We start from the raw sequence: 12,941 nt of genomic DNA, 5'->3' as shown, positions 1-12,941 counted from the left end.
CAGTGCTCCAACCTCCTGGCCATTTCTTAAATTTTCTTCAAACCTCCTTATCTCCTTATTCACATCCACAGGTAACTTAATCTTCAACTGTTAGTCTTATATATTTATCTATTTTCTACTATTTTGATTTTCGATAATTCTCAAAGCAAAGCAAATTGTCCTTTACATCCCAGTATTTCTCCAAATAGTCTTTAAAATCTATCCAGTCTGCAAAAAATTCATGAGTATATCACATTTCTAACATTTATTTTAAAAGTGGATTTGCCTGGAAGAACAGAATCATTTTCTTAAAAACACTGTATTTGATTCTCTAGTGTGCTCATGCAGCGATGTCAATTAAAATGTAAGAGAATGCCTTCTTTATCCAGACCTCTAAATGTCCAAACGGTCTGGATGAGTCTCTCCTTTCTCCTAATGACAGAAGGTATGTTTTGCAGCATTTATGGCCAAGTTCAGACTGGCAGTTTGGCCCGATAGAGGCACATTTCACAAACGGATTAAAGGGGCCGGTTTACACAGCCACAGCTGTCCGGCGTCCCCCAGCCGTACTCAAGCCGTCTTGTAACGCTTCCCTCCTGAGTTTAAAAAACACCAGGTGAAAGTGGTAGCAAACCCTGGAGAGCGCGTTCATCCCGCTTCCCGGAAGTGTGAACGCCGAATGCTGAAATTTCTTATGTGCTTAAGTGCATATGTGCACCAAAAAGAGAGCCGCGCCTTACAGCCGTGCCTCCGCCAGGGGCGGGCCAACAGTGTGAACGCTCCCTTGTGCCTCCTCCCCGGTTTGCTCCCGCATCAGTGGGTGTAGTGTGACCAGGAATATGCGGAACAAGTTGTTCCGGGTCTTTTTTGCCACGACTTCCTGCTATAAAAAAAGCCCTGGGTTTTGACAACAAACAAGGTAAACAGAGTAAGAAGCAAAAGGTGGGTGTGGCTGGATGACCACACTTCTGGTAACATGGGGTGTGTGGCCTAATATGCTAATGCTTTTCTGTTGTTGGGTGTGGCCTATTATGCTAATTAGTTCCTGCTGGGCTTTTTCTACAAAAAGAGCCCTGCTAGGCACATGTTGCTGGGGTGGAAAAAAACTACTTACAGCCGCGCCTCCACCAGGGACAGGCCAACAGCGTGAACACTCCGTTCCACCTCCTCCCCAGTATGCTTCTGCATCAGTCGGTGCAGTGTGAGCGGGAACAACTTGTTCCGGGTCTTTTTTGCCACGACTCCCTCCCTCGTGCTTCAAACTGCCAGTCTGAACTCAGCCTATGTTTGTTTGAATGGGGAAAGAGCTGCCCAAAAAGGAAATGAGCAGTTGCCCTTAAAATTACTCCCCATTAACAACGTCCAGGTGGTCGGTTCTGCTTTCATTAAGATAATGACTAGAAGTGCCAGCCATAAAGACAATGAAAAAATCAACTGTGGCGAATAAGAAAAAGATTAATAAACATTTTTTAAGCGAGTCAAGCAACTTTTGAAAAGCCGGTCAGAGCGTGTATCCTGTATGCATCCATAGATTCGAATGAAAAGGCACTGCACGATTGGCATTTATTTTTTCCCGCTAGGGGCCTAGCTGCTAGCCCAAATTATTGAAGCAATGAAAACTCATCTTAGAAGCTACTAGCACACTTGAGACCTACAGTATGGGGTTGTCTCTTGGACCAAGGAGTAATTGTTATTCAGTACATCTGTTATTTAAAGTGACATGCTGACATATCAGGCCTGACAGAAGTCAGATGGCTCACTGAACATCTTTTTGGCATTGTACTGCTAATGTTTTCTCCCAAACGAAGGATTAGCCTTTCATTGAAAAAAATATCAGGCTGACGACTACAGTATTTTTCTCCCCCCCTCCCCCGGTCTTACATAAACTGGAGCTGCATATTATGGACATTAAAAAACCCTCTCATTCAGGGGTCATTTTGTAGAAAAAGAGGTGCAGGAGCTCATTAGCATAACTTATTTGCATATGCCACACCCCCTGACATCACCGGAAGTGTGTCAGAAGGCAACACCTACCACTCAGGCTCCACTGGACTGTTTTGGATTACTAGCTATGGGGGGGGGACGTGCAAATCTGTCCTCACAGAGGAGGGAGAGCTTGTACCTGAAGGCGGGCCGGTGGGGGGGGGCTCTGCAACTTACCTGGCTGCTTCTTGCTCCTCGTGGCCCAACTGAGGGCTGCTGGGAGCAGGGGGCGGGGCTTGTCGCATGTGCCTGCCCCCTGGCCTCCTTACTGCCGGAGCTCCGCTCCTGTGCGCTCCCGCAGGAAATGACCCCTTTTCTCATTAAACTTCCTTCTGTGTAATGGAATGCTGCTGCCCCACACAGGGTACACCCCACAAAAGAATCCACAGTCAGGCATAGAGTTCTGGAGGCAAGGCTGGTGAATGGAGTTGCCAACTTTCTTGATTCGGCAGGGCTTCCTGTGCCTTTGGAGATTAGACAGACTGGAGAATCGCAGGTACAGCTGTCGCTGTCACCCAATGCTAGTGACGGAGTCAACTGTGCTGATCATGGCAAGCAGTCTGCAGTGATGTCGAAGCCAGGCAAGAACAAGTGAGCTGGCAACCCCACAGCAGAGCCGCTAGATTTACTCTAGTCACTGCAGTTAGCTTTTGTTAGGGATGCCGGACTGCTGCCTGGCACTCCTTGAAGCTGATGGAGCAGGACAGGGGGCAGGTGTCACATGATGTGTCAATGTCACATCTAGGCATTACCCAATGCTCTGGAAGCTCTGTGGTATTCCAGGGGTCATTTCATAGAAAAAGAGGTGCAGGAGCTCATTAGCATAACTCATTAGCATAACTTATTTGCATAGGCCACACCCCCTGACATCACTGGAAGTGTGTCAGAAGGCAACACCCACTGCTCAGGCTCCACTGGACTGTTTTGGATTGCTAGCTATGGGGGGGGGGAACGTGCAGATCTGTCCTCGCAGAGGAGGGAGAGCTTGTACCTGAATAAAACTTGGTCTTAAAGGTGCCACTGGACTGTTTTGGACTGGGGGGCGGGGGGGGCTCTGCAACTTACCTGGCTGCTTCTTGCTCTGACTGAGGCTGCTGGGAGCAGGGGGTGGAGCTTGTTGCATGTGCCCGCCCCCTGGGCTCTTTGCTGCCGGAGCTCTGCTCCTGTGTGCTCCTGCAGGAAATGACCCCTGGGTATTACCATTGAGCTTCCAGAGATTTGACTGATGCCCAGACATCGTGTCCACCCCTCCCCACTGTTTCTCCTGCTTGCTCGGAGGGTGGGTGAGAGAGCTGGGCTGCTGGAAAATCACCCACTGGAAAGGGGAATGGCACGCTTGGCTCTTGGGCATCTGGCTAGTTGGCATTGTGCTATGAATGGAGGTCATCCTGACCTTTATCCCTGTTGGGAGTACTGCTTGCAAAGATGCAATGACGATGTATGCACAACAATTAACAGTGTTCCGCAGTAGAAGCAAATAGCGAGTGGGCTTTACAGTTCTGCATCTGGTGTTCTCGTAGTTTATCAAGGCCCCCTTCTTCTTAGGAGTTTCTAAATATAGGGATATGGTGTACTACGGGGGCAATATTTACCCATCCCTTGTTGTGAACTGCAATGCAGCTGTGTCTGCCGAGGAAGCTGCATGGGGTTGTGATCTTACGGGGCAATAGGCATGCCAGAGTTTGTTGGCAGTACCATCGTTGAGAGTGCAATGGCTTTAAGTCATTCCAGCGTGTCAGTATTGTGTGCCCTGTAGATAGCTCTTTTTGTAGCAGGAACTCCTTTACATATTAGGCGACACCCCCCTAATGTAGCCAATCCTCCAAGAGCTTACAGAGCTCTTCTTACAGGGGCTACTGTAAGCTCTTGGAGGATTGGCTACATTAGGGGTGTGTTGCCTAATATGCAAAGGAGTTCCTGCTACAAAAAGAGCCATCATCTATCTATCTATCTATCTATCTATCTATCTATCTATCTATGGCTCTCTTTGTAGCAGGAACTCCTTTGCATATTAAATGACACACCCCTAAATATAGCCAATCCTCCAAGAGCTTGCAGAGCTCTTCTTACAGGGGCTACTGTAAGCTCTTGGAGGATTGGCTACATTAGGGGTGTGTCGCCTGATATGCAAAGGAGTTCCTGCTACAAAAAGATCTGTCTTTCTATCTGTCTATCTATCTATCTATCTGTCCATCTATCTGTCCATCTATCTATCCATCTGTCTATCCATCTATCTATCCATCTATCTATCCATTTATCCATCCATCCATCCATCCATCCATCCATCCATCCATCCATCCATCCATCTATCTGGGTGATATTAAGATGACAGCATGGTACTATGCTGCCTTCATTTCTACAAAGGGGGGGCCCTCCCTTTCTGCATTGTACATGTTTATGTGAGCTTCTGGGGGGGAGGAGTCACATCGATACACAGAGTCGGTAAAAGGGAGAAGAATGGGATAACGGTTGGAGCAGTAGCAGCTTGACAAAAAACCTCCCTCCCTTGCTTACCTGTGTGTGGTCCCTTGTCCCTGCATCCCAAGCCAGAAGAATCAAGGCTGCCTTTTGGCGTTTTGTCTCGGTGTGGAGTATGTATAAGAGGTATGAGCAAAGCCGTGTTATTCATAGGGCACAACAGTGTTATTCAAATCGTTTTCTTGCTTTGCTGTTGTTTGCAATGGTCTCGTGTCGTGCAAAATGCCCTTTTTCATGACTAAAGAAATGTGGATGCTTTTCCTGTAGACTTTTCCTTTACGGTCTCTTGATCTCTCTGGCTAGTGCAGGGATTGGGAGGACTGGCTGCTTTATTGCCACCAGCATTTGCTGCAAACAGTTGAAAAATGAGGGTGTTGTTGACATACTCCGAACAACTTCCCAGCTACGGCTAGACAGGTAAGAGAAATCCCTCCTTTCTCTTAAGAAACTGCAAGGTTGGTACTGTGGATAAAGATGGATCTTTATTGTCCCAGGTATTTATATGGAAAGTTTTTGGGAGTCGGTGCTGGATGAACGACAGAGAGAAACTTTCGTGTTTGTCCTCCTCTCTGGTGGCGATCTTCATCCTTACCTTTTGAAATGTTCTCAGTGAAACAGATTAATCAAATTTTCTTCTTATTCTGACAAGTAATATCGAAATCAGATGTATTTATACGGATAGTTTTTAAAATTTCTTAAACAGTTATGGAGGGGCATCCTCCTGCAGCTTCCCCTGTATTTTCCTTGCCTCGGCCCCCCATGGCCAGCCCCCCGTGCCACAAGAGGGCTCTTAAAAATAAATTGGTAACAGGCAGATCACTCGAGTTCTATCAATCTATTGCTACTTTGTGTGCTGTCAAGTTGCTTTTGACTTACGGCAATCCTGTGAATTAACATTCCCCAAAACATCCTATCATGAACAGTCATTCCTGGGTCTTGCAAACTGAGGGCCTTTGTGGCTTCCTTGATTGAATCCATCCGTCTCATCTTGGGTCTTCCTCTTTTCCTGTTGCCCTCAACTTTTCCCAGCATTATTGTCTTTTCCAGTGACTCTTGTCTTCTCATAATGTGACCAAAGTATGATAGCCTCAGTTTAGTCATTTAATCTTCTAGGGAGAGTTCAGGCTTCATTTGGTCTGTGACCCATTTATTTGTCTTTCTGGCAGTCCACGGTATCCATAAAACTCACATTTCATATGAATCTGCTTTCTTCCCGTCAGCTTTCTTCATTGTCCAACTTTCACACCCATACATAGTAATAGGCAGGGCTCTTTTTGTAGAAGAAGCCCAGCAGGAACTCATTAGCATAATAGGCCACACCCAACAGCAAAACTCATTAGCATATTAGGCCACACCCTGACAGCACAGCTCATTAGCCCATTAGGCCGCACCCCCATGTTACCAGAAGTGTGGTCATCCAGCCACACCCACCTTTCCCTTCTTATTCTGTTTACCTTGTTTGTTGTCAAAACCCAGGGCCTTTTTTTGGAGCAGGAACTCCTTTGCATGTTAGGCCACACACCCCTAATGTAGCCAATCTTAATGAGTTTCTGCTATTGGGTGTGGCCTATTATGCTAATGAGTTCCTGCTGGGCGTGACCAACTCGGGAGCCAGTTGGAACTCTGTTCCTGTGCGTTCCTGCTCAAAAATAGCCCTGGCACTAATAGGGAATATCATGGCATCAATTAACCTGATCTTGGTCGCCAGTCCCACATCCTTACCCTTAAGGATCCTTTCTAGCTCCTTCATGGCTGCCTTCCCCAGTTTCAGTCTCCTTCTTACTTCTTGGGTGCAGTCTCTCTTTTGGTTGATGAGGGAGCCAAGGAATAAAAAATCTTAATCAGTTTCCGTTTCTTCATCATCAGCCTTAAAGTTGTGTAGTTCCCCAGTAGCCATTACTTTTGTCTTCTTGATGTTCAGCTGTAATCCTGCTTTGGTACTTTCTGAACGTAAGAACATAAGAGAAGCCAATGATGGATCAGGCCAATGGCCCATCCAGTCCAACACTCTGTCACACAGTGGCCAAAAGTACCAGGTGCTTTAACCTTCACCAGTAGTCATTTCAAGTCTTCCCTGTTTTCTGCCAATATTGTGTCATCATCTGTAAATCTCAAATTGTTAATGTTCCTTCCACCTATTTTCACTTTACCTTCATCTAAAACTAATCTATCTTTCCTTATGTGTTCTGAATTCAGACTGAAGAGAGAGGGAGATAAAATGCATCCTTGTCAGACACCTTTGCCAATTGGAAACCATCCTGTTTCTCCATATACTGTCCTAACAGTGGCACATCAGAACAAATGCTGTGGCATCACCAGGGCTATTTTTGGGCAGGAACGCACAGGAACGGAGTTCCGGCTGGCTCCTGAGTTGGCCACACCCAGCAGGAACTCATTAGCATAATAGGCCACACCCAACAGCAGAAACTCATTAGGATTGGCTACATTAGGGGTGTGTGGCCTAACATGCAAAGAAGTTCCTGCTACAAAAAAAGCCCTGCGTTTTGAGAATAAACAAAGTAAACAGAATAAGAAGCAAAAAGTGGGTGTGGCTGGATGACCACACGTCTGGTAACATGGGGTGTGTGGCCTAATATGCTAATGAGCTGTGCTGTCAAGGTGTGGCCTAATATGCTATTCTGCCTCACTCATCTTTAGGGACTCACGGGGTTAATCCTTTCTCAGGCTGTGCAGCTGGGAGAGTTGAAGCAATCAGCTTGGCTTTCCTCCGTTCCTCTGGGGCTCGCGCGCGTAGAGGAAAAAAATTCAAAAAGCTTTCTTTCAGCTGCTTTCCAGAGTGCAGGCTAGCTTAAGTTGATGATCCCTCTAATCAACGAGAATTAAAAGTGCTCACACCTTTTCTGGTTACAGCTCTGTGTTCAACATAAATGTGCAATATGATCTCTAGGGCTTCTTCCTTTTCTGAATCCATCTTGAAAATCTAGCGTTTCTGGAATAGTTGGTGTTTGCCTGCTGGAAGCTCACTTGTAGAGCTCCAAGTTTTTATTTGTCTGTCTTGAGTGATTACTACAGAACACTTTAATATGCTTTCAGGCATGTTTTGTTGATGGTTGGAGGCAAATTCTTATATGGGTGGATGGTTTGATTTGAAGCCCTGCTCTTGTTAGCTTGGAGAACTGAGAAGACAATTAGTTGAAACAGCTATGCTGGCATCGGCCTGCAGACTTTCTACTCCCTGTCCTGTAAATGGCCTTGAAGTGCTGGATGGTAATAGTTTTGCCTTGTTCTAAATAACAAGCTCAAGAAGACAAGTTGTAAAGTTATGAGTTCTTATAAGAACAGGGGGAAGAAATGCAGGAGGCCAAATTCAGACCAGTCTTTGACGGCCAAGAATGTAAAACAACTTAAAATTGATGACTCTCTCTCTCCAATGTAAGTTGTAAGGACAATGTAAGTGGTTTATCTACCTTCTATTCACCAAATAGATATGAAGCTTTAAAAACAGAAGAAGATTCACTATCTCAATGTTCATTAAGTAATCAGTTCCAGGATATTAGCTTGGAGAACTGAGAAGACACTTACAACTCTCCGAAGTTAATTGAAGAGAAGGGACCAGCCCAGTTAGACAATACTGAGGAATGCAAACTGGATTTAGATTTTTTAAAAGATTACTTATTGAAGTTTGTTGGAGACTATTGTTTACTGACTTCACAAACAGTTATTGAAAGCTTTCAGCAATTGAATTACATTTCCACTCAACTTGAACAACTTAGCTTCAGAGGTTCTATGCAGGAGACTTTAAATTCCATCCCCTCAAAAGATCTATTGCAGGGATGTCAAACATGTGGCCTAGGGGCCGGATTAGGCCCCCAGAGGGCTCCTATCAAGCCTGCAGTGGAGCTAGCTGTCTTCTGCTTCTTCTTCCAGTTCTGCTGCTGCTGCTTCATTGTAAGTTTGCAGTTTACAGATACACACCTGAACAGCATACTCAAGATTGCAACAGCACAGACATTTCGATGCAATAATTCAGAGCAAGAGGTGTCAGTTATCAGACACTGTTAAATAAACAAAATATCTCAAGAGTGCTAATGTTTTAAGCATGTTTGTGTTTGTGTCCTTTATAAAAGTTTATATCTCTGTTACCTGGCATTACATTTTATGACACACATGGGCCGGCTCAACAAAGTCTCATTTATGTCAGATCCGGCCCTCATAACAAATGAGTTCGACACCCTTGATCTATTGGATAAGACACTAAATAGATCAGAGAAGAATGGAATTCCTTTATTGCAGAAGCTGCAGTCTACTAAGTCTACAAATGAAGGAAACTTGGGGGAAAACATGCTTGTGGAATGGCATGTTGATTGCAAAACAACCAGGTAGCAATCTATGTTTCAGAAAATGACCTGAATTGAGGTCGATGGCAAAATAGGCATAATATTAAATATTCCATTCATCAGATTTTGAGAACAGAGCCTCACCTTGTTGACCTTGGTAAAGTTGAAAAGCTTGTGAATTTGCAATCAGAGGGTGAGACTGCTTCTCACTTTCTCCCAACCAACCATTCCACAGAAGATATTAAAAATGTGCAAATTCCTTTCACTGTTTGAAATTACAGTCACTAGAGTTTTTGCTGATGAGACTGTTCACCCACTATTATGAAACACTAGTGACAGAACAGCTATTGGTTGTGGCTTAGGAACAGTCACTTTTAGTAGAGTTCTTACCAAATTGTCAAGATCCTCAAGTATAAAATGATCCATACATGATCATGGTCCATACAATTCAAAGCTTTGCTGTAATCTATGAAACACAAGCTGATTTGCTTCTGAAATTCTCTCGTATGCTACAGTAACCAACATAAATTTGCAATATGATCTCTAGTGCCTTTTCCTTTTCTGAATCCAGCCTGAAAATCTGGCATTTCTCATTTCGTGTACGGTAACCGTCCTTGTTGTAAGAGTTTGAGAATCACTTTACTTGCGTGAGAAATGAATACGATGGTCCAATAGTTGTTGCAGTCTTTGGCGTCTCCTTTTTTTTTTTTAATCGGGAGGTAAATTCAGTCTGTGGGCCTTTTTTGTTTTCCATATTTGTTGGCACAATCAGAGGTCATTTCGGGGGGGGGACGCGGGGGAACACAGTTCCCCCGGGTGAGGTACGGGGGCGGGGAACATGATGAAGCCCCGCCCCCTGCTTCCGGCCGCCCCGCTTCCAGCCCTCATTCAGCCAGGAGGAGGCAGGAGAAGAGAAAGGGTAAGTTGCTTCCTCCCCGCCTCTCCCCACTCCTGCCTGCCTGGGGCCAGGGAGGGCCTTGGCAGGGCTTCCTCGCACTCCTGCTGGCCTTGCAGGTCCACCGCCGGGCCCCTGATGTCAGGGGGTGTGGCATATGCTAATGATTATGCTAATGAGTTCCCCTAGCTCTTTTTCTACGAAATGACCCCTGGGCACAATCTTGTTAATATTTTGATGGACTCAGTTTCTGGGGCTTGGAATGTCACAACATCGGGGTGTCCCAACAATGTAAACTGGCCAAAATGTTATAAAATAAAAGAATTTAAATATACCCAATTGGAAAAATATTCTTTTTGGTAGCATCCGTTTGGCACTGGAATAAATTAAATTTGAGTTCTGGACTAGTAACTCACTCCAGTGTTTAAAAACGTAATTTTAGAAATTTATTTACAGAAGATAGACAAACATAAAAAGATACAAGTGCTAGCCTCTAGACACCGACCCTAAATGGCGTACAGCTCCAAAGCAGACGTCTTGAGTAGCAGTCCTCCTAGCAGCAATGATGCAAGAGAGTGGAAGTTCTGAAGAGTGTGAAGGTCCTTCTTCCAGCTTCAGGTGTTCTTCACAAGTCTGCATCCATCGGCATGGTGTTGACTTCTCTCTGTGTTGCAGCGTTCTGTCATGTGATGTGTTCTGGCTTCCTTCTCCTTGCCCTGTATGCTAGCCCAGCTGTCACTTGCTAATTAAGTAACCGATCAGCATGGTCAGTTACTTAATCTAGCTGAGCTAAGACGAGATCTAGATCACTAGCTGTCAAAACCGACATTTGAGCTGTAGATGACCAACTGTCAAACAATTACCCTGACAGCTCCCAGCTGCTAGCAATTACATTGTTAGCGAACTACATACAGGTGCTTGGTAGGTAAAACACGTCAGTGTCTTAGGTAAGAATCCTGAAAACACTTATACATGGGGTTCTGATTTTTACAAGAAAACAATTCAAGGATAAATGCAAATAACGTACATACACTGGGGAATCACTTTTGTGACATGCCCCCTTTGAAGGCTAGAATTTACAGAATTTATGCTAAAATTATAGCCAGAAGATAAGGCTTCACAGACCGTCAATAATATTGCACAGCAATAAGGCGTAACAGTGTAACAAGGTAACGATCAGGCATATCCAAAATTCATTCATTTCCCAAAAGTATTCCAAGGAAACCACAATCCTCATTCTGCTTGATTTCAATGGGAAAGACAACCTCAGCACAGTCTCTATACGGCTTCACTCTACAGGCATGTAACACTATAGGCTTCTTCCTAGAGTTCAGTTCCTTCATTAAATAGTTGTACGGAAGCAGTACCTGGAAGACTTCAAAAGGACCCTGTCAAGCTACATAAAGTTTGACAACATGATTCGTTTTTAGAGTTCTCCCACTCTAAAGTGTGTAGGCCTTGCCTCAGCATCATAATGAGCAGGGTTCATTTAGTAGAAAAAGAGGTGCAGGAGCTCATTAGCATAACGTATTTGCATATGCCACACCCCCTGACATCACCGGAAGTGTGTCAGAAGGCAACACCCACCACTCAGGCTCCACTGGACTGTTTTGGATTGCTAGCTATTGGGGGGGGACGTGCAGATCTGTCCCCACAGAGGAGGGAGAGCTTGTACCTGAATAAAACTCGGTCTTAAAGGTCCCACTGGACTGTTTGGGGCCCGGGGGGAGCTCTGCAACTTACCTCGATGCTTCTTGCTCTGACTGAGGGCTGCTGGGAGCAGGGGCGGGGCTTGTTGCATGTGCCCCCCCCCTGGGCTCTTTACTGCCAGAGCTCCGCTCCTCTGCGCTCCTGCAGGAAATGACCCCTGATAATGAGCCTTTTGTTCTTTTGGACCTTTTGCACATTAATACTGGCTGTACCTCCAGTCATTTCAAATGGCTTCTGACTATTCCTAAATGCTTGGGTGTTAAACAGAGCGTTTTCTTCCTGTAGCTGATGAGGTACTTCAGAGCCACCCTGGGACTGAAACTCTGCCTCAACCAGCTGTACATTGGGAAAGGTTTCTTTTTTCTCAGATTGAAAAAATGTTCCTTGCTTGTCCCTGCTTGGTGCCTCTGTGCAAGCTGATGCCTCACCCCCATTATTATCTAGGGCTTCCTGCTTCTGCATACATAGAGCTTTATGTAACAGATCTGCACTAATTACAAAATCGTATTCAGAATGTTCGTGGACAAGCAACATTTGTTCTCCTTCCCAGTTCCTAAATTTTACATGCATTCACAAGAGGAATAAGTTTAGATGCACATTCATATGGGTCTACTCGCATTAAACCTTCAAAGTGCACATTTTTGTTCTCTAGCATGTATTTTCTTACAGAACTCGAGTCAGCTCCAGTATCCTTAGTACCCATAACAGTCATTTGTTGATTTACAATGACAGGTTCCATTCGTACCTTGTTAACCCAACAATGGCCCTGTTCACACGAGGCGTTTTGGGCCGGGAGAGGGACGGATCGGGGTCGCATCAAACGGGCGCGATCACACAGCAACATCTGGCAATCGTGCCGTGGCCGTCCCTGATCCGTCCCAACCGCCCGAAATGCGCATCAAAGAAGAACCACTGCGCAGTTCGCCAGGCTCCCCTTCGCACCGTCGCATTCTCCCCGGCATCTGATCGTGCCGGGGAGCGATGCGCTGCGGCTGAGGGGATCCGTGGGTTCCCGCCGCGGCGTCTCAAGTTTGGTGCGGCTCTGATTAGCCGCGTTTCAGCCGTCCCGTGTGGCAGGGACCGATGTTGTTCTGCTGAAATAAGCTGATTAGCATCCCGAGGTGTCTTTGGTCTTACTGCCAAAGTATCCTCATTTGGCCTTGAAAGTAACTAATAGGTTTCCTTATCACAGCTGTAGGAATAACATTGTTAGTGCTTTCAGTTTCCCAGTTCTCACAATTACTTAAAGGACCATTGCTGTTATCAGAACTGTTTCTCCTAATTAGCTGAATTTTCACTTTATTAGAAGCTTTGCTGTAACCATTTTTCACAGTTCTTTTTAACTTGCCCCTTCCGATGACAATAGTAACAGACAGGGCTCTTTTTGTAGAAAAAGCCCAGCAGGAACTCATTAGCATAATAGGCCACACCCAACAGCAGAAACCCGTTAGCATAATAGGCCACACACCCCAACAGCACAGTTTATTAGCATATTAGGCCACACCCCCATGTCTTCCCACGGCTGCGGGATGCCTGGCAAGCTGGCCCTTAAATGTCTCCCCGTTCCTTTCAGCCCCCCCCCCGGCCTGCCTACTTCG

General features: G+C 45.5%; 1 protein-coding gene across 1 annotated transcript in view; it reads left to right on the top strand.

Moving 5' to 3' along the window:
• Positions 1 to 12,941, top strand: part of PTPN5 (protein tyrosine phosphatase, non-receptor type 5) — a 72,904-nt gene that overhangs the window by 42,627 nt on the left and 17,336 nt on the right. Inside the window, exon 11 of the mRNA XM_015412895.1 lies at positions 4,744 to 4,857. Coding sequence (XP_015268381.1) covers positions 4,744 to 4,857 — 114 coding nt within the window. The remainder of the gene's footprint in view (positions 1 to 4,743; positions 4,858 to 12,941) is intronic.

Source organism: Gekko japonicus, unplaced genomic scaffold (assembly GCF_001447785.1).
Source record: "Gekko japonicus isolate JY-2015 unplaced genomic scaffold, Gekko_japonicus_V1.1 scaffold1453, whole genome shotgun sequence".
NCBI lineage: Eukaryota > Metazoa > Chordata > Lepidosauria > Squamata > Gekkonidae > Gekko > Gekko japonicus.
Note: the sequence above shows the minus strand (reverse complement) of the source record. Positions and strands in the feature narration are given on the sequence as shown.